This window comes from Tasmannia lanceolata, unplaced genomic scaffold, assembly GCF_043159265.1.
Source record: "Tasmannia lanceolata isolate RefF3 unplaced genomic scaffold, GAP_Taslan_0.1 ptg000008l, whole genome shotgun sequence".
In the NCBI taxonomy this organism is placed as follows: domain Eukaryota; kingdom Viridiplantae; phylum Streptophyta; class Magnoliopsida; order Canellales; family Winteraceae; genus Tasmannia; species Tasmannia lanceolata.
This window is the reverse complement of record NW_027518685.1, coordinates 1,981,837-2,008,418: the sequence shown is the minus strand read 5'-3', so window position 1 is coordinate 2,008,418 and position 26,582 is coordinate 1,981,837. Positions and strand designations below refer to the sequence as shown.

Here is a 26,582-nt window from a genome sequence, read left to right as displayed (position 1 = left end):
ATATAGATCCGGTCGACACATTCAGATCCGACTACTGTCCTATCCATTAATTAGCAATTGGATCCTTCAGATCCATCTGACCGTCTGGGTCCTGACACCCGAGCGAAATGGATGAATGGATTGTTCAATACCAAATATTCCTAAGGTCATAAAAATGCAAAGTTGTGGAAGGGAAAATGTGACGAAATTAGAACATGGAATTTTGGGAGATCCTGGTATTTCTCTATCAAGAACTAGGTTGTTTTGTACTTAGATAAGATCATATTGTTTTATGAATGGAACATAAGATCATGTAATTAGAGATTTTTTTTTATGTGATTAGCATAAGATCATATATCGACAAGCAATCTATGAACGCATGCAATGAGATTGTCTCCAACAATTGAATAGTTCAAGTCATTATTTTGATCCTTTGTGTCTCCACAATTTCATCATTAATCATAGTAGAAGTGAGGAGAGGAAGGAGAGGAGAATGGTAGAAAAAAGGGGGAGTGAGGTTATATTACCTCTCCCCCAATAAAATATACACTCATCAAACGGCAGTTCCATATAAAAAATGACAAAGTAGATGTAGACTTCGACCTTATGTAGAACCTAAAAGGCGTTAATGAAGAATTTTAGAGAATTTCTATTATTCTTGAATTTCTTGGATGAATTACAAAGGGAATTGATGGTGCTTATAAACAGCACTTACATGATAAACATAGAAATAAATTACGATAACAATGGAAGGAGAGATGTGTAGAATATTCTAATCTAATTACTAATCAAACCTAGTTTCCTAATCTATCTAGGTTACCTCTACTAGCCAACTTGCCTAGTATAATAAGATGATCCAACGATGAGATCTCCACATAATCCACCAATGAGATCTCATTTTTCACTTTTTTGCTTTGCCTTTGCGGCTTTGCGCTCCAAAAATATAGAAGGGAAAAATTGCCAATGGGAAACATCAAAATATGAGAATTGCCAACGGGGGACACACTTTTGAAAAATTGTTAGAGAGCGACGAAATGGGGTTAACAAGTCTCTAAAAGGGGGTTATCAACCCTCTAAATGGGGTTATCAAACTCTAAAAAGGGGTGACCCGGTTGGCAATTCTCGTATTTTGATGTCCCCCATTGACAATTTTTCCAATATAGAAGAGGGTCCCTTTCTAGAAGACTTGGAAGTGAAACAGAACAACCCCCAATCACGCCCCCTTTAATTGCTCTACCCAAAGTAAGGACATTGTGTAATACAATCGTAACTTTCAAATTTATTTGGCATTAAAAACAGCTTCACGAGATAGCCGTTGGAACCACCAAACACAATGGGAATCCCGTGCCAAGCAGGCATACCCCAAAAGGAGAAACCTTTTCATGGTTGGAAAAATGTGAGATGATCTAAAAAAATCCTTTGCGCTCTATAGGTTGCCTAAACGAGAGTGGAAGCGATCAAATCCCTATTGTAGACAATTGCCCGTAGGGGTGACTTTGTTATTTTAAGGAAAAATGCAAAAATTAGGAGTTGAGGCAATTGCCCGTAAAGGTGTCAAGACTCGAGCCCACAATCCGTTCCCAACGAACAAAACTTGGCTGCAAAACGGTCTGCAGGAACTTCCTGCAAAACCATGCATATTTGAACATGACAGGGGGAGTTTAGGAAGTTCCTAAAGAATTTTTTGGAAGACAAAAGTACCCCTATCACGTTCAAATATGCAGGGTTTTGCAGGAAGTTCCTCCAAAACGTTTTGCCGCTAAGTTTTGTTCGTTACCAACTCGATTACACTGGCTCCCTTCATTTGGATCTAGTATGGTCCATCGGATTTTATCGCTATGTTTGAGTCATGATTCGAAATAATTTCGGACTTTTGAATATGGCTCTAATGGATAGTTTCGACTCAGCTGTTGTGCCCAAATCCTGCCCGTTAATTAACATTCAGATCATTTGGATCCATCCAACTTTTGAGGTGAATTGAAAAAGCCATCAGAGACTTACAATTCCCAAAATGCAATCAACAACTATTTAGGCCCTGTTCATTTGAGATTGTGACAACCGATTGGTAGCCCCGGACCTATTACCGGACTCAAATTTAAATGTAATTTTGAGTCCCATAATAGATTTTGGGTTCACAATCAGTTGGCGCAATCTGAAAGGAACACGCCCTTAGTCAGGCCCTGTTCGTTGGAGATTATATCAACCGATTGTGATTCCAAAAACAATTATTGGACATTTTGTCCAAAACCAATTAAATTGGTTTTGGACTCACAATCGGTTGGCATAATCTTAAACGAATATTTTGAGGGCATGGCCATCTAAGGTAGAGAGCAACTGGGGAATGGTAGTTTAGATCATTGGTAAAGTGGTCACCCCCTAAACTTGTTGTCCGACATTACTAAGTTGAGTAAGATAAACCTTTCTAAGGTGTAGGAGTGTCATTATCAAAATAATGGAATGTGAAAATCATTTTCAACTCGGTCTCTATTCATAAAAAGATATTCTCTAGGATCGGTTCGGATAGGTGGATCATTTTGGAAAACTTTGAAAAAGAAAAAACTTTTCCAAAATTTCATATTCTTTCATTGTTTGATTACACATGAAAAATAGTGACTTGAACCGCTGCAGCTCAAGTTTTATTTTAAACGATAACCTCTAAGATTGGAAATAAAATAAATCCATGAATTTTATTTCCTAGTCTCTGTTTTTTTTCCTCATAAAATGGGCGTAAAACATATTTTATTACAGTCTTTCCACTTAAAAATGGTACTAAAATTTATTTTATGCCTATTTTTACAGAAGCTACTGTCTGAAGAAGGGTTTTTCTTGCAATCCAAACAAGGTGTAAAAGACAATGAGCCCCTTAATTAGTCTAGCACATTTGCCTTTAATGCATTGAAAATGAAAGATATACTACAAAAAGAGGGAAGTGATATATTTGCCCCTGTTTAACTTGGCTCAGCCCCCTCTATACACTAGAGGGGGCTGTCCCAAGTTAAATAGAGGCACACATATCATTTCCCTAGAAAAGAGGAGGCCGTGTGAGGCAAAAATAAATAAAGATTATCCGTTCATGCACAGGAAGGTTTCGAACATCTTTTTTTTTTGTTTTAAAGAGGGCCGTGAGGGGCTCTCTAATTACTATTTTAAAATTTGAAGTGAATAAAAAGAAGGGATTTTTGTAGAAAGCCATTTCGCCACTGGCTGTTGCATAAGCTAGCAGCCACACAGGGTCACTTTTGAGCAGATTTTGTCTTATTCATCTACCACTAATTGTCAAGCCAAGTTGATTCTCACCCAATGAAATCTCGCTCTCGCATGCAACAGCCAGCCACAAAATGCCTTCCTGCGAAAGTCCCAAGCAAGACCCAAAAAACAAAACTGCTTTGTATGAGTTTCCTTTCCTGTTTTTTTTTTTTTTTTTTACTTACTAGTGATTGGATTAGCCTACTAGAATCAGATTCATTAATCAATTATACACACTTCTAATTGCATGAACTGATTGCGGAGCGAGGCCAGAAAAGAATGGTCTTTTTTGCTAAAAAACCAATTACTCAATAGTTGGAGACTTACCATTTTGCATCATAACTTCTGAAGCCCTATTCGTTTAAGATTATGACAAACGATGGTGAGCTCCCACCCTGATTATGGACTGAAATTACATCAATTTTGAGCCCAATAATCGGTTAAGGGCCCCACCATCTCTTATCATAATCTCAATCAAACAGGGCCTAAGATGGTTGTTCGCATGCACTCCTCTCCAGTGTGTGGCTGTAAATTCAAAATGAGGATTGTGAACTTGGCCGACATACATCATCGATGCTTAATCGTCTACTTAATGACATCGAGATCAAAGGAAAATCAATTGAATAATCTATGGGTTATGGCCTTTGAGAGAGGTGCTGTGCTGTAATCAATGCAAGATTAAGGGTGTGTCAGCGAATCTACTTCGGATTGGATCCACCTATGTCTTCTTTCATTGGAGTGTCCTAGGTCCTGCTAAGACATAAATGAAAGAAAATATGAAGAGACTAAGACTCTCTATCGGATCCAGCTACTGTGCCCAAATCTGAAATTAGCATCAGATCATATACAGAGAAGCAATCTATTAACATAGATTTATAAACAAAACCACTTTTTAGATATCATAATTGAAGAAACTTTCTTGTTGGGGTAAACATATCCTCACATCATTTCCTTTGAGGAGAATAAGCAAAAATAGAAAATTTAGGTCCTTTCTCATGAAGGGTAAAAAAGAAAAGAGAAAACATGAGAAGCTGCAATTATAATGACTTGGCTTTAAATTACAGAGGCGTGGAAGGAGCAAAAAGTACCCGACACAAAAAAAATGGGAGATTTCATGATTTCTCACGCTAAAATTTAGGGCAGTGATATTTCCCCCCCTCTGATGGCTATTTTCCCCCTCTTTAACAGAAATCGTTAACTTTTATGCTTTTGGACTTAACGGTTGCTTCTCCACCCCTTCATAAGAGTTAACGAAAACTGTTAAAGGGGGGAAATAGCCATCGAGGGGGGAAAATATCAGTGCCCAAAATTTATTATCAAATCTCAAATCCGTGAGTTACTCCTTTCCAACAGACCTTTCATAATAACTCTCTTCTTGTACTCTTTGGAGTATATTTCCGGCGATTTCGGCGTACTTTCCGGCGATGATTCGTCAGTTTCCGAACTATAAACATCAGTTTTCAGGCAAGGCGCGAAATAGAGACACGTGGACGTCCAGATGATCGCACATATCCGGCCCCAAAAGAGCAACACGGAGAGGCTGATTAGCATCAAATACAATCCAGTGGCAGAATTGTAATTTCCGATCGCTGTTTCTCCCGTTTTCCGGCGAGTTTGTTGCAGATTGCTCTCGTTCGATGTGCCGGAATACACCGGGAGCGATCTCGTCCGTTGATCTGACAATAATGTGAACTTACGTTCAGACGAAGAAGCATCTGAAGAAGAAGTCATAGAGCGGGAAAAAGAAGACGAAGAAAAGACTGATTCGGTTTTCCGATCATCTTCCGGCAAAGATTCCCGGCTAATTTCCGGCACCGGCATTTCATCCGGCGAGTCGGAGTGCTTTCGGATCTGTATCCGATTTGAATCTTTCCGCGCTTTTCCGCTTCGATCCTTCGTCTATCAAAATCATTAAAACAAAGATCCAAAAGTAGGATAGATGAAATCAGATAACATGTAATAATCGATAAAAAATAATTTCAAACTTGCAAAAAAAAAAAACAAAAAAAAAAACCAGAAACTTACAGCGAGATTCTCAGAGGCCACAGTTTTTAAGACGCGAGAGAAAATCCGGCTAGTGATTTTCCTTCTCCGATGATCGACGACAACATCTTCTTCTTCAACCTCGGGATTTTCCGACTTGGAAGAAGCTGAGAGGATCAGATTTTCTTGGAAGAAAGTGAAAAGAGGATCTCCTGATCGCTCCTTTCCATTAGATTTCTTCTCCACTTCTAAGCCAATAGGGCGAAAACAAAGGAGTAACCTGTTCTTCCCTCTAGTTTTCATTTCTCTAGGGTTTTTGCGTTCTCTTTCTCTCTCTAAACAGATTGTTTAGGTTATGGTTCGCATTTTTCTAGAGAGAGATCGGAGAAAGCGAGGGGACCTTCGTGGAGTTTCAAACATAAAGCCGGCAATACAATAGTTTTGGTCATCGTCTCGCGATTCTCTTGTGTTTTTTTCTTCTCCTTCTATTTTTCCCTTGGATTTTGTTTTCGGGGTTTTCCGTTTCTTACTCCTGCCCGCTACTTTTAACTATCCCATTTATTTATATGTAGGCGGGGGGGCAGTAAAAGTCGCTCTCTCTAGTCTCTCGAGAACGGAAATAGATAATTCTTAGTAAGAGCGTATCTATTGTTTTATTCGGGTTAATTACTGAATAAAGGTCTCTTAAATGACGATTATGCCCTCTCGTTTTGAAAATTTCCGGAAAGGTAAGCTCCACGTCATCTGCGTGTAGGGGAAGTTAAAGCGGCTCGTATGGCTATATAGACCTGGCAAACGGCAGGGCCGGGTCATATTTTACAGGTCACTAAGCTGGGACCCGCACCCGGCCCGTATGGGCCGGGTCAACCGGATTTTTGACATTTTTTTGACATATTTTCTTGAGAAAATGACAAAAAAAAAGGTCTTTATTATGATAATGACGTGTCCAGATGGGAGATTTGAAAATGACTAATATAGAGTGATAGTGACTTGTTTGGGTGTTTTAAGACCAAAGTACCCCTCAGTTGAATTTATTTTTTCACTTTGGGAATGAGTAAAAAGATATTTTCACAAAGATATTTTCACCTCTCTCTCTCTCTCTCTCTCTCTCTCTGTAGCAATCACCGGCCTTTCTCGCCGGCCTTTCTCTCTCTTTACTCTCTCTCTCTCCGGCACTCTCCGTCGACGGCACGGCACCCTCTCTCTCGACCTCTCAACGGCCCTCTCTCTCGACCTCTCGACGGCCCTCTCTCTCGACGGTACCCTCTCTCTCGACGGTACCCTCTCTCTCTCTCCGGCCCTCTTCGTCGACGGCAGGGCACCCTCTCTCTCGACCTCTCGACGGCCCTCTCTCTCAACGGCACCCTGTCGCTCTCCCTCTCTCATAGGTTGGTACTCTCTCCCTCTCAGTTGTTTTTTGGGATTTTAGGGTTTTGAAAAATTAGGGAAACTAAAAATTAGGATTTTAGGGAAACCAAATTTTTGGGAAACCAAATTTTTAGGATTTTAGGGAAACTAAAAATTAGGGGTTTTGAAAACAAAAATCAGTTTGAAAATCAGTTTTCTCAAAACCCCTAATTTTTTAGTAAATCTATGGTTTAAAGTCCTAAATGTTGGTTTAAACCCCTAAGTTTTTACTAAATGTATGGTTTAAAGCCCTAAAGGTTGGTTTAAACCCCTAATGTGTTACTAAATCTATGGTTTAAAGCCCTAAAGGTTGGTTTAAACCCCTAATGTTTTACTAAATCTATGGTTTAAAGCCCTAAAGGTTGGTTTAAACCCCTAATTTTGTACTAAATCTTTGGTTTAAACCCCTAAATGTTCGTTTAAACCCCTAATGTTTTACTAAATTTATGGTTTAAAGCCTTAAAGGTTGGTTTAAACCCCTAATTTTTTACTAAATCTATGGTTTAAAGCCCTAAAGGTTGGTTTAAACCCCTAATTTTGTACTAAATCTATGGTTTAAAGCCCTAAAGGTTGGTTTAAACCCTTAATGTGTTACTAAATCTATGGTTTAAAGCCCTAAAGGTTGGTTTAAACCCCTAATTTTGTACTAAATCTATGGTTTAAAGCCCTAAAGGTTGGTTTAAACCCCTAATGTGTTACTAAATCTATGGTTTAAAGCCCTAAATGTTGGTTTAAACCCCTAATGTGTTACTAAATCTATGGTTTAAAGTCCTAAAGGTTGGTTTAAACCCCTAAGTTTTTACTAAATGTATGGTTTAAAGCCCTAAAGGTTGGTTTAAACCCCTAATTATTTACTAAATCTTTGGTTTAAAGGCCTAAAGGTTGGTTTAAACCCCTAATGTTTTACTAAATCTATGGTTTAAAGCCCTAAAGGTTGGTTTAAACCCATAATGTTTTACTAAATCTATGGTTTAAAGCCCTAAAGGTTGGTTTAAACCCCTAATTTTGTACTAAATCTTTGGTTTAAACCCCTAAATGTTCGTTTAAACCCCTAATGTTTTACTAAATTTATGGTTTAAAGCCTTAAAGGTTGGTTTAAACCCCTAATTTTTTACTAAATGTATGGTTTAAAGCCCTGAAGGTTGGTTTAAACCTCTAATTTTGTACTAAATCTATGGTTTAAAGCCCTAAAGGTTGGTTTAAACCCCTAATGTGTTACTAAATCTATGGTTTAAAGCCCTAAAGGTTGGTTTAAACTCCTAATGTTTTACTAAATCTATGGTTTAAAGCCCTAAAGGTTGGTTTAAACACCTAATGTTTTACTAAATCTATGGTTTAAAGCCCTAAAGGTTGGTTTAAACCCATAATGTTTTACTAAATCTATGGTTTAAAGCCCTAAAGGTTTGGTTTAAACCCCTAATTTTGTACAAAATCTTTGGTTTAAAGCCGTAAAGGTTGGTTTAAACCCCTAATTGTTTACTAAATCTATGGTTTAAAGCTCTGAAGTTTGGTTTAAACCCATAATTTTTTTAAAATGTATGGTTTAATGACCTAACGTTTGGTTTAAGCCCTAATAATTTTTCAGAAATCTATGGTTTAAGCCCTGAGATACAATACAATCGAAAATATATGGTTTAAACCAATAATTTCTCACACCTTATTGGTTTAAACTCTAAATCTTGAATAATATATGGTTTAAATCAATAATTTATGACAAATCATTTGTTTAAACTCCTTTTTCGGAAATCAGCCCCTAAGTTTTGAAAAACAATGGTTTAAACCAATAATTTATGAGAAATCATTGGTTTAAACCCTTAATATTTGAGAAATCAGTTGGTTTAAAGCAGTTGTTAACTTTTTTTTCACCACATTCTGTTTCAACAGGTCGAAATCTGATTTAGTGGATTTGATTCCATCTTTTCCCCCTAGTGATCATCTCATCAAACCATGGTAATGCCTCCGTTATTCTTTTAAGGCTTGTATTTTTAAAAATGTTGTATATATCTAATAATGGTTTGTTTTGCAGGCGTCTTATGCTACGTCAAGATGCTGCCCCTCTAAGTTTGACGAATTCTTCAGGTCCCTCCGTTATTCAGTTTGGAAGTTTAAATTAATTGTGGAAGAGCGTGGTCGATGATGTGTTGTTGTTTTGCAGCAATGATTGCGGGTTGTTTGTGCTTAAGGAGATGGACTGCCTGGCACGTGACGTTCCGCCAGAGTTCAGTCAGGCAGATATAGAGCTGATGAGAGGACAATTGTTGGAGGATTTCTTAGAAGGGCGGTGTAGCACGGTTTTGAACTTGTAGGAGTTGATGAACATGCAGGCTTGGCGAGGTTGAATTCCATTTCAAATGTAGGCTTGTAAGAAACAATATCATTGTAATGTTTATATGTGGGTAAAGGCTGGGAAGATGCCAAAAATCATTTTTCATATCAACATTGTATTTGGTTTGTCTTTTTGTAGCAACAACCAGAAAATGCTGTTGTAAATAAGATAGGCTTTACATGGATATGTAAGTGGTACACATTCCAACACGAAAACATCTCTGTTGTTCTATATGTGGATCTTATCAAATACATGGATGATGGTTTGTACTCTAAAAATTTGTTTAAGATTTTGAGATCCAATGTAAGCCGAAAGTTGATTACTTCAGTCAAACTTATAAAAGTAAATTTGTGGCCAATAATCAGTTTTGAACCCAGACGTGGTTGGGGAAAATGAAAAAAAAAAAAACAACGACCAAACTCTACTGCGGAATTCCGACGAACTTCTCGGAATTCCGCACCCGGAATTCCGAGAAAAGCTTCGGAATTCCGCAGTAGCCATATACAGAACCCCAACAGATGAATATGTTACTGCGGAATTCTGCCGAATTCTCGGAATTCCGCAATAACCAAATTACGCAAAAAAAATTGTGTCGGAATTCTGATTTTTTTTTCGGAATTCAGAGAGTCGGCCCAGGCGCGCATAATGTCTGGACCGACTCGTTGAACTCATTTTAATTTCTTTCTCCCTTTTTCTCCTCCATCTCAAAAACCTCATTTGTTTTTGTTTTTTTCTTCTCTAAATCCACCATCCATCCTCCCTCCATCCTCGATCCTCTTCTTCCTTAGCAAACCCTACATTTCTCTCCTAAACCCTACCCACATCATTTTTCTTGAAACCCTTTCCCCTTTCTCTCATTTTTCCATCTTTTAGCTGTCCCTTCCCCTTCCTCTTCTTTTCCCCTTTCTCAATTAAGTCACAGTGAGAGGGGTACCGACCTCTTTTGTGCCGGTGGCGGGGAGAGAGAGGACCGGCGAGAGAGGTAGAGAGAGTGCCGGAGAAGACCGCCGGAGAGAGAGAGAGAGAGAGAGAGAGAGAGAGAGAGAGAGAGAGAGAGAGAGAGAGAGAGAGAGAGAGAGAGAGAGAGGTGGGTGGGTGTATAATGTTAAGTGCTTTGGGTTTCTCAAATTAAAAAAATCTAACAGCTGAAAGTAATCATCATAGCCTGTAATTTGATTTGATAGGGGGAGAGAGAGAGGGAAAGAGAGAGAGAGAGGGAGAGGGAAAGAGAAAAACGTAGAGTGAGGGGCATTCTCGTCCTAAAGACTTTATATTAGTCATTTCCAACTCTCTCCCCTTGACAGGTCATTGTCATATCAAAGCCCTTTTTCTTGGTCATTTTCTCTATTTTCTTTTATTTTTTTCCTTTTTTTATGCCGACACAGCCACACTATAATAGGATGATCCAAACCGTCCATGTGATGGGTTGGGACTGGAGACCAAGCTTCTCCCACTAGGTCCCACATTTGAATGGTCTGAACCGTCCATCTTTGAGTAATTTGACCATCTTAAAAAAAATGCTAGAACGGAAAATGGGAGATTTTTTTTTTCTGGCTTAGAAGATCCAAAGCAAAGGCTCTCAAAATGGGTGATTTAGATAATTCAAATGTGGGACCTAATTACCACATTTGTGTAGCACATCTGGAGGTGTTTTCTTTTTTTTTTTTCTTTTTGCATTTTCCCTTGTGTGGCACATCTAGAGGTAGCACATACACATGCATGTGAGGGGTAGTTTTGCCATTTAAGGGAGAAATTACCTAATAGCACATCTGGAACATAGCGATAGAATTAACTTGCAAGTCAAATTTCAAAAGCACGTGCAGAGAAGTTTGACTCGCGATGAGTCACTATTTACCTCTTGTTATGTTTACACGGTCACCCGCGGGTCCACCCGGACCCGCCCAGTTTTTACTGGCCTGGTTGACCAGCGGGTCATCTTAGAAACGGGTCACATATGGTGGACCCGGACCCGGAAATTACGGGCTTGCCGGGTCGACCCACGGGTCCGGGTCACTCTTTGCCAGGTCTAGTGGCTTATGGTTTCCGGAGATTCAAAAGCGTGTCTTTATCACTTTGAAGGTCATTAGCATCAGTTAAGTCTCCACAATTACAAGTGGTTGATTTTTGTTGGATTTCCCGTTTAGTACTTCTACGTTTTCGAACGTAAAGACTCGTTATAAGAGAGTCTTCTCCTACGGACGAACGTCCTTCTCACGAGTCTTCTCCTTTGACCAACTTGCTTCATCAAGAGTCAGGATTCTCCCTTGGCCGACTAAGAGTCAGTATTCTCCTTATTTCTCCTTTGAATCGTAAGTTGGCCCTAATAGGGTTTTTGTAACCACTATACTATTCTTGTGTATGTTATACAAGGCACTGTTGAGACCCTTAATGGACCCGATTCGGATAAGATTCTCCTATATTTGTTTCATGATCCATTTGAATTCACTACGAGAAAAACATCTTATTGTTTTCGCTCCGCAAAAGCCTGGGTGTGATAGAACCGTAGGTCATTACGAGTAGGAGTAGCGTGTGGTTTGTGATTGAAGGCGAATTCAATTATATGGGTAATCAACCTGTGAATCCTGGGATTGGATTTAAGGAGATTGAGGTCAAGGGGAACGCCACCTTTTATCTTGGGCACTAATGCCTTTTACAAAAGGCATTGTTAAGCATGTCGTTTTTTATAGAAGCACTGTTAAGCCTTAATGGACCCAATTCGGATAAGATTCTCCTATGTTTGTTGAACGATCCATTTGTATTCACTACAATAAAAACATCCTATTGTTTTTGTCTGCGAATGCCCATGTGTGATAGACCAGTTGATCAGTGCAAGTAGCATGTGGTTTGTGATGGCATGCCAATTTGTAAAAAGTCCAAAATTCAATTCTAGGAGTAATCAACCTTTCTACCCTAGGTTTGGGATTGGATTTCAATGAGACAGAGGGGAACACCATTTCTTGAGCTCTAATGCCTTTTACAAAAGGACTTTTTAAATGACGCAATGCCACAGTGATGACTTTTAACGTTGATACACACAGAATGTGTGACACATCGATACACGCGGAACGAAATCAAGTCGCATTAGCGTCGACGCCAGAACACAAACGAGATGTTGATGCTCGTAGAATGCAATCAACATGTATCCGATTAACCTCTTAAAAAGATAACACAAACAAACGCTAGTGCGAAAGATAGAGGTGTAAGGAGAAATGCTAACCGAAGACAATGATTCCATCTTGTTGGGTCTTCAATTCTTGGAGTGAAACTACAACTACTGAAAGTACAGTGCGGGAAAGTAAAGTAAATGCTAAGATAAATTACGACATGGTTGATGTTGGTTTCATTTTGTAGACCCCAACTAGTTTGGGACAAAGGCTTAGTTGAGTTGAGTTGATGTTGGTTTAGGGACAACTTTTTGTCAATATTACTAGATATATAGCGACAAATGTTTAACCATCACAAAACCTGCTGCTATAGTCCTTAAGCAAAGCCAATTTTAGCTATGGACTATGTTCCAGTCGCTAAAGACAGATAGCGGCAGATTTTTTTTCTTATGGGAGTTGGTATATTCTACTGCCAGCTAGTGTATTTCTTGTAGTGATTTTAACTCATAGTTCTACTCCATTGGATCCGCAGATCTTTCTATTTTGTGTGTATATTATAGTCCCATTAAGAATAGCGTTCATCAAAGTGTCCTAGGTCTTACCATTATTTTGCATAATTATTATTTTATACAAAATTTTAATTTTAATTTTGTTGTTTTGGTTCCATACAAAGAGATCATATGTTTAGGTCCCGCCCATTTAGCCGATCTAGTTTTAGTCATGGTTTTAAATTTCAATACCGTTATATGTTATATGTTTTGGACCTCACCGAAACTGAAATTTTGGCCGAAGTTTCAAAATTTTGGCCGAAATCTGAGACACCATTAAGAACAATAATTTTTTTAATGAAATTTTGGAAAATAAAAAATAATTAAAAAATTGACATTTTTGGCTTGAATTTCATAAAACTTTGGACAAAATCTTAAAAAAAGAAGGAAATTTTAGACCGAAATTTCTGAAATATGATACTGTTTTGGGTACTGTCGATATCGGTTTCGATGTTGACAGAAATCTGAAATTTCGGTCGAAATTTAAAACCATGGTTTTAGTCCCCTATAATCTGTTTATGTCCCACCCAATTATAGTCAAATAAAATCAGTCTGATTGTCAGGGTCTTTTCATTGCCCTACGCCCCTACACATTTTTAGGGTTATTCTCTTTCATTAGAAGCGATCTCACACTAGCGGGTTCTCTTGGGCTCTTGAGTGTTTGGTTTTTGCTGTGTGATTGCTCTGTTGAATGATTTATAATAGTTGCCATTGATAGCGAAGAAAATCGAAGAGATTTGCACCTCGTGGATGTAGGCCATAGTTCGAACCATGTAAAATTTGTCTCACGTCCCGGCTACTAATTTTCTTTAATGTAGTTTGTATCTTATTTTCTTAAGAACATGCTTATGTCCACCAAAAGGATCCAAAAGTTAAGGGCGGGGCATATTGGTTATGCAAGGAAATGGTTTTGAAGTTAATAGTTATAATAGCTTTAGAAATGATGTAGTTAATGTCTTCCAAAGAATCCTCTTAAGGTCCTATTTGCAAATACGATTCAAAGTGATCTCACGCTTGCGGGTTGCGTATCACATATTTACAAATAAGAACCATTTTTTATGGCATCCCAAGAGGTCCTAAAACAAAAATGGATGGCAATACGAGATCTCATATCATGATTGTAGCTTATGGGCCACCATGAATCTAGTCTCCCTTGATTAAATCATACTAATCCCTTGTTCTAGGGTTGATAAGAACATTTTCTAGAAATATTTGACAATGGCATTTTAATCATTAAATATGGTCTCTTGGAAGTATAGAAAAAAATCCAATTTTCATACGGGGAAAAGCTAAAAGCATCCCAAACAATCCTGTATTGTCAAATGATTTTTGACAATACATTCATCTGTAGAAGATTTCATAAATGATTTTTGGGGCACTCCATATTCAGATCGGTTCAGATCGGAGGTTTAGTATCATCCTATGGAAATGATTTTTGGGGCACAACCTATTTACGTTGTGCCCAAACAGATGAACTGTTTGGATCATCATATGGAGTGGGCCGTATCTACTTTTTTAGACTTCATGTGTTTTCACGGCCACCCATCGTATAAATTCTCTTGTCAAATATATATCTGAAATATTTAAAGCTACTAGGAAGTGAAGACACATTAGCAGAGTCTTTTCCTAGGGTCCATTTGGTTGGACCAGAAATTGGGAAATTTAAAGTAAATGAAGAGGACATGTTACCCGTTTCTCAGCATCCTTGGTTGCCATTTATTATTCACACGAGTCTTCTAGTCGCCTCTAAAATTTTCAAATGCAAAACCCTTTTTTATGTTTGACTTCTCTCTCAGATAAAACCCAAAAAAGAGAGTAAAGAAATGGCGATAGGTTTTCCTTTCCTTCTACATTATGTACATCCAAACGAACCCCTAGAGTCGTGACATAGTTTAATTGTTGTTCTTGTCTCCCAGTGGGCCCTACTTGGGTTGTTGCAACTTGCAAGCAGTACATATGTTTTATATTATGGGATTTGCTAGGGACCATTGCACAAGGCATTTTGCGGACGGTCTGTTGCATTAGAGAGCAGCCACATCATGAATGAAGACAACATCTGTGGCTGCTCTCTCATGCAACAGACAGTCTGTGAAATGCCTCTTGCGATGGTCCCAGCAAATCCCTTATATATATGGGAGTTGGTAGTGACTATTGCAAAAGGCATTTCGCGGATGGGCTGTTGCATAAGAGAGCAGCCGCCTCAGCTAAATTAAACGAATAAGACAAAATCTGCTGAAAAGGAGAATAGGAGAAAAGGAGAAAAAGCTAACCCATTATATATATAATTTCTCCACTCAACGAAAGAGAATAAGAGAAAAGGAGAATTTGAGAAGGGAAATGATATCAGCACAGTCATATTTTGATATTTCTGCTAACCCATCTTGTCTTTAATTATTTAAAGAGCTGTCAAAAGGTTAATACATTTTCCTAAAAGCTCTCATGAGCCAATTAAAGAAGAAATACAAGTCTGGTGTTCTTTCGGTAGAAGAACGCTCACGGTTTTGAGTCTTACTTAGTTTTTGGCTTCAGAAAGAGAGCGAAAAACATTGATAGCGCCATTGTATTTTTTAAAAGAGAAACATGACTAGAGATTCTCAACTTCTAATTAAATACTAAGTGAGTCAAAATTAGAAAAGAGGCAGCCCTATCTATGATAATGTCACTCCTCTCTCCAATATATGCGTTTCTGCGTTACAATTATTTCTCGAGAAGCCATCAGCATCGCAAGGGAAAAGTTGACTAAGGAGTGCTATTATCAAAATGTAGGAATGGGGATATCATCCCCACAGACAACCAGGCATTCCGATGATTACTTCGCTGAGAGTCTATTTCACTTGTCTCTAATTGAATGTGGGACCATTTACTATTCTTAAATTGTAACCATCTTATTATAAGTTTTTTTATTTGGCAAACAAACAAACTCACAAATATATCTAACATAGCAATTAGCAAATATAAAGCCGACATACAAAAACACAAGAACAATGTGTTTTTATGGAGCAATGTGGGCGGCCATTTGCTTACAATTCAAGTCAAATATCATCTTTAGATGGGCCATGCACCAAAATTTTTCATCATCAAGCTCTTTGATTTCTGGAGGCTTTTGTAATGAATATGGGGTCTACATTTTGATATATAATAGGGTTGCAATTTTCCTTAGAAACTGGGTATTTGTTTCATGGAAATGAGTTGGCCAAATGCTGAAAATCTCATTTTCCATGAGGAAAGGTTCCAGTACTAAGAGTATCTTAACCTTAATTTATTTGCATAGTGATTGTTTCTCGACGCAATGAGAAATTTAAAACAAGTTATGTGGGGATGAGGACCGGGTTCCTGGTCAAAGCGCAAGGGTATTGGTGGTAGTGGTAGTCTACTAGCAGTGTGTAAGTGCAGGTATAATAAAATATAGTCAAGCTAAGCATTAGGCATGTGTCTTTCAAGAATATTATATCCATGTTGAACTATATGGGTATAATAGAATATAGTCTAACTCCATGCTAGAGAAGTGGCCATCAGGATGCCACCCGGGACATGAAAAGTTTTTACTCTTCAATACATTAGTGTAACTAATGTTGTGTTTTTCAGGGAGTCAAGTAGAAGCGTGTGTCATGGTAATCCTTTTAAGAAATTTGTCATATTGGACACAAATCAACATATAGTTAATTGAAAGATCTAAATTTATCTTGTTTCCATATTTTCGGTGTTATTTATCAGGTTTAATTAGTGAGAGTCCAAGATGAGATGCTTGTGCATAGCCTACATATGGAGCCAATTGTTTTGAACTGTGAGATGGTGTTTCCTTCTATGTCATTGCTAGCCAACAGATCTTCAAGAATCGAGCTAGATTTCCTTTTTTGATCCTACGAATTTCCCCTTCGGCAATTGGTCTGAAAACCAAGTTCCAGGGAATTGGCATAACAACAATCTAGAGAGGGAAATAAGAAAATTTGGAAAAGATTTTCCAAGTAGTGGTTGATAACTGAGCAAGGAATCTTTGAATACATGACCACGATGAATAGGTATTGTTGACAAGAAATGCTTGATGAGAATCAATTTACAACCATAAGAAAGATGGTTCCCACAGCAATCTCTAATTCTAATTTTGACAGAATCCAGGAGAGAAAAGAAAGTTTCTATGATGGGTTGTGGTGCAGGGGTAAGTGACACGGAAACAATTTGGTAGTAATTTAAGGTGGAGTTGAGAGGCTTCGTGCTATAAAGTTCAGAAATTCTGTACTTACAGGATTAGATGGGTTGTCGGTTGGAGAAGTAGGAACTCCTACAACTTCCTCCAACTGAGCTGTTATATTTCCTTAATGGTCCACAATAGTTAATGGGAAGTGTCACTAAAATTTGGCTTCCAAATGCAGCCTCCAAAAGGTCTCTCAATAAAGTGCAGTGGCTGGGAAGAATCTGTACCAACCCTTTTCAAATCTTTTAGCCTACTAATGGAGTCTTCTAATCGATGAAGAACTAACAATTCTAAACCAAGATTGAAAAAAAAAAAATTCTAAGCCAAAATTGCTTTATCAATTATAGCACACTAACTGTGATCGGTAAGGAGGAGTGAAGTTCAATTTGACTTTCAAATACCAATAGCGAGGACTCTTTCTGTTCAGAACTGATTTCTTCAATAAACTTGAACTCTTACAAAGGCACAAATTCCTTTTTTCAAGCTGACTTGTTAATTTCCAAGATAGACACAGTCTACCAAGAACCCAACTAGTTTGGGACAAAGGCTTTGTTGAGTTGAGTTGAATTGAGCCAAAGTCTACCAAGAGCATTAATCAAATTTTCACCTCAAGCCATGTTCATACAAAAGAACAAGTGGTGATCGAGATCTAAAGTGCATGGCAATGTGGAGAAATCTGACACAGGCATTTAGATTGAAAAGAAAGGGACAAGAAACTGCCAAATAAGTCGCAGATGGGCATACGTTACTGAACGAAGCTAAAAATCAAAAGCAATTGGAAATGACATGAGTTGCAAATAAGGTGAAAGGCGAATATAAACAAACTATAGAGGGGCAGAATTATTGTTTTGAGATAAACCGAGCATAATTTCCAGAGATTCCCAAATGAGATAAACCGGAACTTTTCACCTAACAGAGCTGTTTTATCCCATCTTAAACCATTTGCTTCTTGAAATATTACACTTGCATGCATGCTACTGTATCCCTTTTTGTTTTGTTGAATGGTACATGTTACTGTATCCTTAAACATTGAGAAAATTGAACAAACCGAATTGTGAAACAACTGTAGCCATATCTGATCGGTTTTGTCAGCAATTGCAATTTGGAAATGCATTCAAGATAGCTCTGTATTTCATGTTTTATTAATATTAAAAATGCTTAAGAGGATTCCCGAATTGCTTCAAGATCCAGGAGTTTTGAACCGGCACCATCAGATTTCCTTCACCAACTCAGATCAGAAATTCCTTGTACAGGAATTTTCATTTCTGAAGTGACAATCTCAAGTAGGATAGGCATGAAATTCTAAATCCATTTAGCTTGGCACTGATCAAACTAAATGCAGCCTATATTACATGGATTCTTCTAACGAATACCACTACCACAAATTTACAATTAACACATGTTTTGAGTTTTACCCATCCTAATAGTAAGTTTCTTAAATGGAAATAAAATATTATGTTTCAATATATTACCTTTTTGTTGGGTAGTTTCAATATATTACTTGTGACAATCATATTATTATGTAATAAAAATAAAAATTTAGAATTGATTAAAATATTTTGGTGAATCCACGAATCCTTCTTTTCGAGGTTTGGCGAATCCGACACTCGATACCCATGTTGGATTTCAATACCCGTATCTGTACTGATGCAACATAGAATGCAGCCGATTTCCTCCCAAAATTTCAGAAACATGCAGAATCTAATAAAGGCAATTATAATCTGACTTACAGTGGTAAATCGGAGAAGAGAACTTCATCAAATCCAATCAAATTTTATTTTCTTTTACATGAATATGATCAAGAGTACAATATAAATATATGGGGAGTTATTATAAATGCATGGGATAGCTCCAATTATAGACTAAGAAAGCAGATCAAAACCCAAATACCCACTACATATATACCGATTTTTTTATAATTTAATAGCTAATGCTTGAGTTATTATATGCTTAAAATATTTGCATTAATTGCATAAGTTCAGAGACATAGTCCTTCAAAGGAGCTGATTCAACTGAATCTAGCATTTTCCACAATCTCCACCAGATCCCCCGAAAAAGATAGCATAACCCCCTTGAGGTGTTTCTCCAGTACCCCAAATTTCATAGCAGTCTCCGCAATCAAAATAATTATAAAGATAATCAGAGATTACTTCTTCAGCCTTGCCTTTTTTATCTATTAGATTAATGCGTCCAATGTAACTTGCGTATCGGTATTCTTGAAGATAAGCTGGTTTGTGGCCACTCCCCATCTCAGGCCAAGGTTCAACACCGGCATTATATACAATCCCTCCCCATTGAACAGCATCAGCATAGTGAGCCAATGTAGAATTAAAGAGTACCTTTGGCCAATAGCCCACCTTCTTATAATCGTCTCCATATAATAACCACCAATCTTTAGTCAATGGATCCTTGTAGATAGTGATTGTACAGTAATACTGACTACCATTGTAGACCGAAGTTTTGTCGAAAATGGCACCTAGGGCTATATCATGGGAAACTTGTACAAAACCTGGGCAAAGAACATCATCAAAACCTGTTTTACCAAAACCATCCCTCGTCCAGGCTGCAGATAGGTGAGCGTGAGAGTCATGGTATAAGGCATTATTTACCACCCATCCAACTTGTATAGAGTTTGCTCGGTCATAAAGTGACCTATCACGAACTATAATTTTAGCAACACTATTTTGGCTTCCTCTAATTTTTGGCTCCCATATATTGAGGTCGGCTCTTGATCCATAACGTTTGCCACGCAATGTAGCTTGAAATGCAACGTGAAAATTGGCATCAACACTTGAAGGGGTCTGAGCATTTGAAGGATATACTTTTCCAAAATTTGGGGCAGATTTAACCCTTATTAGGTCTTCCTTGCTAATCTTCCGAATAGGAACTGTTCATATTGGACACCCTCCATCTTTGAAGCCTATATCTACCGACACACTTAACAATGAAATATTTTTATCTATATTCCCTTTTGGAAGATATCCTGGATTCATCTGGATCTTGTGATTCATCAATAAGGGGTGATCAAAAGCAGGTTGTTTGTTTATATCAACACAACTAAAGATCTGTCCATATTCAGTCTTAATAGTCCAGACCGCTGGTTTATTGATAATCTTCAGTTGCCTCTCAAGCTCTAAATCTTCTTCTCGAGATACACTATTTCTCCCATTTCCTTCCACTACATTGCCACTCAGAACAAGAGAAAGTAGTAGAAAAAGTAGCAAAAACATTCCCTTCAAACTCATAACCCAACGATTGAGAAACTTCTGGCAGATAATTCATATATACCGAAATTAAGTAAACAGATATATGGAAACAAAAGAAGAAGAAAAAGAGCAAGTAAGAAAGAAAGATATTGACCTGAGGAGTGAACATCAAAAGAGATACAGCAGCCGTAGGTCTTTGAGGAGGATCCTGCCCATAAAAAATGAAGAAAATAAATAAAAATTTGAAAAATGGGAAAAGGGAAGACCAACTACAAGAATCTTCCCATTGTTTCAGAAACACCAAAAACATTTTCATTTGGAAAAAAAAATCCCACCTTTCTCTTCTCTCTAACAGTTACATAACCCAAAAAAACGAAACACCGACCTTGAATTTCTGACCATGATTTCCGAATCACTCTTTAAAAAGTAGAGAAAAAAAAAACAACATTCACATTAACAGAATCGAGTAAAAAGAAAAAGATTCTCCTTTACAAAACAAGCATTAGCAATGAAAATAAATAAAAAAACCCATCTAAGAATTCATATTTAGACCCTAACACTAATCCCTCTAGAGAGACAGATAATAACCCGGCAATTCAAACTCGCCTAACCTATCAAAATCAACTAAAACACAAAAACATATACAGAGAAAAATCGATCGAGAGATGAGGATCAGAAGAGAAGGGGGGAGACATACTAACATGGAAAGCGTTTCGCATTGCATGCATTTTGCCCTCAGAAACCCTAGAAAAATGTTTGCTTCCACTCAGAAACACTAGAAACGTTTAGAGAGAGATGAGTGCGAGAGTAGTAAAAGCAAGCGGTTTTTCATTTGGCCTTGTTTTTGCAAATAGAGTACCCGATATCCTGGTGGAAAGCACATGTTAGACGTTTCAATGTTATAAAAGGACAACAATGCCCTTTACGGAGAGGGAAAAAAGTCCCCATTTTTGCCTGGCTTCAACCGAGAGATGGGCTTAATAGTTCAGAGTATTGCCTAGTACCCGATTATTTCCAACATTCAAAGGACTTTGTTAGGGGTGGCATTATGATCTTCTAATGCTCCTTCATTTTTTGAGTTTTTATATGGTCTAAGTTTGCATAGTTAAGAATTTATCAAAAAAGTACTTTACGGCACACACCATAGGATGATCTAAACCGTCTATTTGATAGACCACAATGTAAATAGGTTGCGCCCAAAAAATCATTTCCATAAGATGATCTTAGCTTTACTATACGGCCCACACCATAGTATGATCCAAATTGTCCATTTGATGGGCCACAATGTAAAGATCCTATCATTGCTACATGGCCCGCACCATAGGTTAGATCCAAACAGCCCATCTGATGATTTTTAGGTCACAACCAATTTACATTGTGGTCCATCAAAAGGACGGTTTGGATCATCCTATAGTGTGAGCTGTGTAGTACTTTCTGAAAAATATCGAACTATGTAAGCTGACACAATATAAAAACTATGAAAAGCAAGGAGGTGAGGGAAGATCATAATGCCACCCCTGGCATTCCTTAAATAAAGGGTAATATTGTCAACTTTACTCCATCTACAAAAGGGGAGGGGGTCTGAGCTGATTTTCGTAGTAAGGCTAGTAAAGCGCTACTTCTAAAACGATATAGTTGGTCGTATCACATGGGGAGTCGATTTAAGATATTTAGGAGTCGATTGATAAAAAAAATGGCCAACTTTTATTACTCTTTTTGCAAATTAGCAAAGTATGTTACTCTATTTGTAAATACTGCAAACTAGGTTACTTCTTTTGGAAAAATCCCAAAAAGCAATGGGGAAATTGAGTGAGATATTTGGGCTCCGTTCACTTGGGTTGTGTTCATTTGATTTCTCATTGACTGAAAAGAAAGGAAACTTTTTGCAAATATCGACCATTTAAACAATGTAAATAGTAAAAGCAATGGGGAAATCAAGTAAGATCTCTGGGCTCTGTTCACTTGGACTGTGTTCGTTTGATTTCTCAGTGACTGAAAAGAAAGGAAACCATGCTAAATTTTTAAAGACAATCGTATCCCTTCGCATTAAATCCTTTTTCTACATCGTCGATTATTATCTTTATATCACTGCCCTCGGCCAAGCGAGTATTTCACAGAGCCGGCAGGGGATTCCATTACTAACTGCGGTTTCTTTTACAACAAACACAGCGAGTTTTAGTTGAAACCAACAGAACACACAAAAACCCCTCTCACATGCAACAGGCCATAGGACAAAATGCCTTTTGTGATGGACGCTAGCAAATCCCATATTTCATTTGTGCTCCGCATTGATTTTTTCATCGTAAAGTGGGATAAAACAAATTTTACACTCATTTTTACCTTATAAATGGGAGAAAATTTTGTTTTACGCCAATTTTACTTCGAAAGAAAAAGACTCTTACGTTCCCTCACTTCACTAACCTTTGAGAGGGATTAGTTCGCTAAAAGGAGAAGCAGGGGTTAAAGAGCTGAAAATGCGCTGTTTGAGGCGTTTCGTTCGGTCCCTAATCCTCACTCCGCTCGCCTCACTTCACTAACCTTTGAGAGGTTGAAGTTACATTAGTTGTTAAAAGATCGGTCGGCAAAGCCTCCCTCAAGTATGCAAATCGCTTCTCCTTGCTTTAGCTTTGCTTTATAAAAGCCCAACTAGTCTTATTTTTATGCCATTATTGAATGCAGGGTTTTAGCTCACCCTTGCTTCTTTGGATGCCAATGCGTCTCTTGTTTCAGCTGATTCTCCTTTTGCTACGGATGAAGATTTGGATCCCTAATCGCAGAGAAGAGTCCCTCCTTGGTTTGATCCGCGGTTTGAATCTTCTATTGCACCGCTTTGGATCTCTCTCCCAAACCTTCCCCTTAATTTCTTCAATCCAGACTACCTTTAATCTATTGCAGGGGTGATAGGTAGGGTTTTGAGATTTGATGGCCCAACGATAGCCCTAAGAAAGTGTGCCTTTTTTAGCTATTGTTTTGTGATGTGATGTAAGGCGCGTTAGCCTATCTATAGTAAGGGGCCTTTTCTTGCTCGTTAGCGCTTTAGTTTTCAATAAGGACGTTTAGGCTTTACTAATAAGATATAAAGGGCTTTTTCAGCTTACTCTGCTACAGCGGACCGTTAGCAGGGTACCGCGGTTTGTGGGCTTGAAGGACTTAGCGCCGTGACAAGTGGTATCAGAGCCAAAGGTTAGGCCAAGCCCCGGTAGTTTAGCTTAGCTTGAGTTAGAGGAACCACCATTTGTATTCCCTGCCCTAGTGTTATCATTCTGTTTCATTGTGATGTGATTTGACCAGGTAATACTCATTTTATTATTCGGAAATGAAAATGCAGATTCCTCCGAAAGTGTTTTTTTTCCGAATAATCCGAACTGGAGGAGCTGGCCAGGATGGCTTGGTAAGCAAGCACCAGTTATGTAGGTGCCAACTCCCAATTCTTTCTCTTCTTTCTTTTTATTGTGCAAACTAATATCTATTTATTTCTTTATTTATATATATAGGGAAGGTCCATTAATGTTATAATACCAGGAGTATGAAAGAGAATCCCCAGCAAGCCCCAGCTTCCAAATCAGGCGCTTGCGGGGCCCTATAAAGCCCTATACTAGAAGGGGGGCCCTTACGCCTTATGTGAGAGGGGGGGCTCTATTAAGTAAGGCGTGATAGGAGGCCTTACCTTACATAATAGGGGGGCAGCTTTCCCTTCGTCCAATACCGGCCGCTGTTCCTTTTCTCAGTCTGCTGCTTGACTTTCTCGCAGCAGTGGAGTGAGGCTCGTGCTTCCCTTTACAGAAGCACGAGTCGAACGAGCTTTGCTTTTCGCGCAGTTTGGGGCCAAATTGGTGTAAAACAAGTTTTTACATACAGTTTTAAGTGAAACTAGTTGAAGGAAGTGGAACCTTTAGAAAAGAGTTTTTATATCGGGAAATGACATCAGCACAACCATGTTTTGTTATTCGCACAGTCATAGCTTGTCTTTTCGTTTTTTAATTGCCTTGTGAGAGGTTTTTGCCAAACATCTTGACGGCTCTTTATATACTAAAAGACGAGCTAGGACCGTGCAAATAACAAAACAAGGTTGTATTGATATCATTTTCCTTTATATGTCTGTAAGTAGTATTTTTCAAAATGTAAGTGGGCCCAGTTCACAGGATGAACCAAACCGTTCATCCGGTGGGCACAGAACATAAATAGGCTGTAAGTCTGTAACCCATAGACCATCTCCATTATAGAAAGCTCTAGAGATCGGAAATTTGAAAATTGAAATGCTTAACATCTAGCATTCCAATATCAGTAGTCTTACTAAAAAATGAAAAAGGACAAAAGCGTGAGAATGATATGTTTTTTGGGTCGTATCTAAAAATAGAAAAAGAATAAAGAATAAAGATAGAGAGTTCTTTGCATCAAGCCTTTTACAGCCTAAGCGATAGGCTCTTTTCCAGATTAATTTGGGTACTTTAATCAATGTGAAACATTCGATTTGGAAGTCATATGACGGATGGTCAAGATCGATTGTCACGTTATTAACGTGTTCTGTGAAAAAGCAGCAACATAATGTCGTGCGAAGAAGACATATAAGTGATCACAGGACCCGCAATAGACCGATCATGCAAAAGTTTGTTAAACATAATTTAATTGTCTAAATTGACCACTAATTTATCCATATTAGTATTTTATTCGTTGAGATGTTAATAAAGTTATAGCAAATAAGGTCACTATGGTGCAACATGGCTTGGGTTGGGTCTGGTTTAGGCTAACCCTAACCCAACTCGAGAGAGAAATTCTTCAACCATAAACCGACCTGATATGACCTCAACTCGAGAAGGGTGAACCGGAACCCAACCCGATTTATGGTGCAATAACCATTATAAGCGAGCAGTTAGAGAATATTCAGGAAAAATACTTTTAATTGCCAAAATCATTAATAAAACTTTTAATAGCTAATTTTTTTAATTATGCCTTAGAGTACGGTGTGAGACTCTTTGGTTGTTTTTTGAATGGTAAAGAATTGTCTTAATCTGAAGAAGAAAGAATTGGTGGATCAACACGATCTACACCCCGATAGTAATAAAAAAAAAAAAAGAGAAACATACAGATACACCTACTCAACTTTCAGACATTTTCAACAATAACCATGATTTTTCGAAGTCATCAACGACAAAAATGTTAGAAAGTTGAGGGGGTGTATCTGTAGTTTTCCCAACAAAAATATAGCGGATCACATGTAAAGGGGGAGAAAATCAAACAATTCCAATGTCGCCCTAAAGGCTCCTTCCCTTATTAACCTATCCGCGTGACTGTTCGTTGATCTTCTTACATGATGGAAAGAGAAGGAGGATCCTTATACTCGATCCATAATCTCAACAATTCAACCATTTTATCACATTCAGTGGGTCACTCTCCCACTCCTCCTCTACTATTACGTGATCAAGGATGTTATATATCATCAAGTAGTCGTATTCATAGATAAACGGATCTTATCTCCACCTCGTTGCAATCTGCAATTCCACTGGGGCCTGAGAACGCCCGACAAGTGCGCAACTATGATCACAAAGAACAGTGAGAGACCCGAAAACGATTTCGTTCAACCCCAAAACTTAAGAAAACAATTTTAATTGGTCCCGAAAAAAAGTAAAGGAGGGATTCATTTTATATGTGCTCTGCATAATACATTTAGGCCATGTTTTGCGACCATGAATTTTTTTTCATGGAATATCAGCTTACCATTGATTACCAAGTGTTGAAAGAGGGGCAGGGAGAGTGAGAGAGGAAGGGAATTAACCTCGTAGAGTAGTGGTGTACGTAGTCAACAGTGAGGGGGCAGGCGTTGGATTTTGTAGACACCCCATTTTGATCGTGCCCTAAACCCTCCAAGTTTGAGAAAAAACCATCAAATGAATGAGCTAGGGTACCAAACTTCACCATAAGCTTGGTTAGGGTCCCAGCTAGCTCCCTGCAAAATTTCGTCGAAATCCGACCTCGTTTGCCTAGCGAACGAGTCAAGCAAGGTCGTGGTGCAAGTTCGCAGAAGGGGGGTGGATTATCTGGATGGGGCCGAACCTGGGCCGAATAGGACAAAAGTTACGGGCGCTCCTTATCATTTTTTTGTGCACCCATCAACGGAGTGCCAATATCAATTCCGAAAATTTTCTATAAAAACGAAAATCAAAGCTTTTAAAAAAGAAGAAGAGATATAACAAAGAGAGAGAGAGAGAGAGAGAGAGAGAGAGATAAACCCATCTTCTCCAATCGTCTTCTCTAGCCGGATCTTCACCGGATTCCGGCCATTTTCTGTCAGATCTTCTTTCTTTTCTCCATACTTCATCAAACCCTAGCAAGTCTTCTATCTTCATCAGATGTGAAACCTTAACCGAGAATTAGAGATAGAGAGAGAGAGGCTTTCGGTCTTCTTCTCCGGCGATCTTGCCGGAGATCCAATCGTCATTCACCAGCTCCGGTCAAGCTCCGACGAACACAGATCTGAAAAAATAGAGGAGGAGGAGAGAAAATCGCACAGAGGGAGAGAGAGGGAGAGAAAATCGAGCCTAACCCTAAACCTGTCTTCTTCTCCGATCGAAATCCGGTGAGATTACGATCATT

The 26,582-nt window shown here is 38.3% G+C and overlaps 1 protein-coding gene and 1 pseudogene across 2 annotated transcripts; both read right to left on the bottom strand.

The window, feature by feature from the left end:
• Nucleotides 1-4,097: 4,097 nt before the first annotated feature.
• On the bottom strand, nt 4,098-5,760 carry LOC143882534 (uncharacterized). The gene is made up of 2 exons (XM_077386012.1): nt 5,251-5,760; nt 4,098-5,124 (listed from the first exon to the last, which is right to left on the bottom strand). Exons 1-2 carry the CDS (start codon nt 5,509-5,511, stop codon nt 4,549-4,551), a joined length of 837 nt encoding a protein of 278 aa, XP_077242127.1. The 5' UTR covers nt 5,512-5,760; the 3' UTR covers nt 4,098-4,548.
• Nucleotides 5,761-18,538: 12,778 nt separating this feature from the next.
• On the bottom strand, nt 18,539-20,828 carry LOC143882532 (protein neprosin-like; annotated as a pseudogene). The gene is made up of 3 exons (XR_013252258.1): nt 20,693-20,828; nt 20,146-20,199; nt 18,539-20,051 (listed from the first exon to the last, which is right to left on the bottom strand). The product of XR_013252258.1 is annotated as a protein neprosin-like (transcript).
• Nucleotides 20,829-26,582: the final 5,754 nt, after the last annotated feature.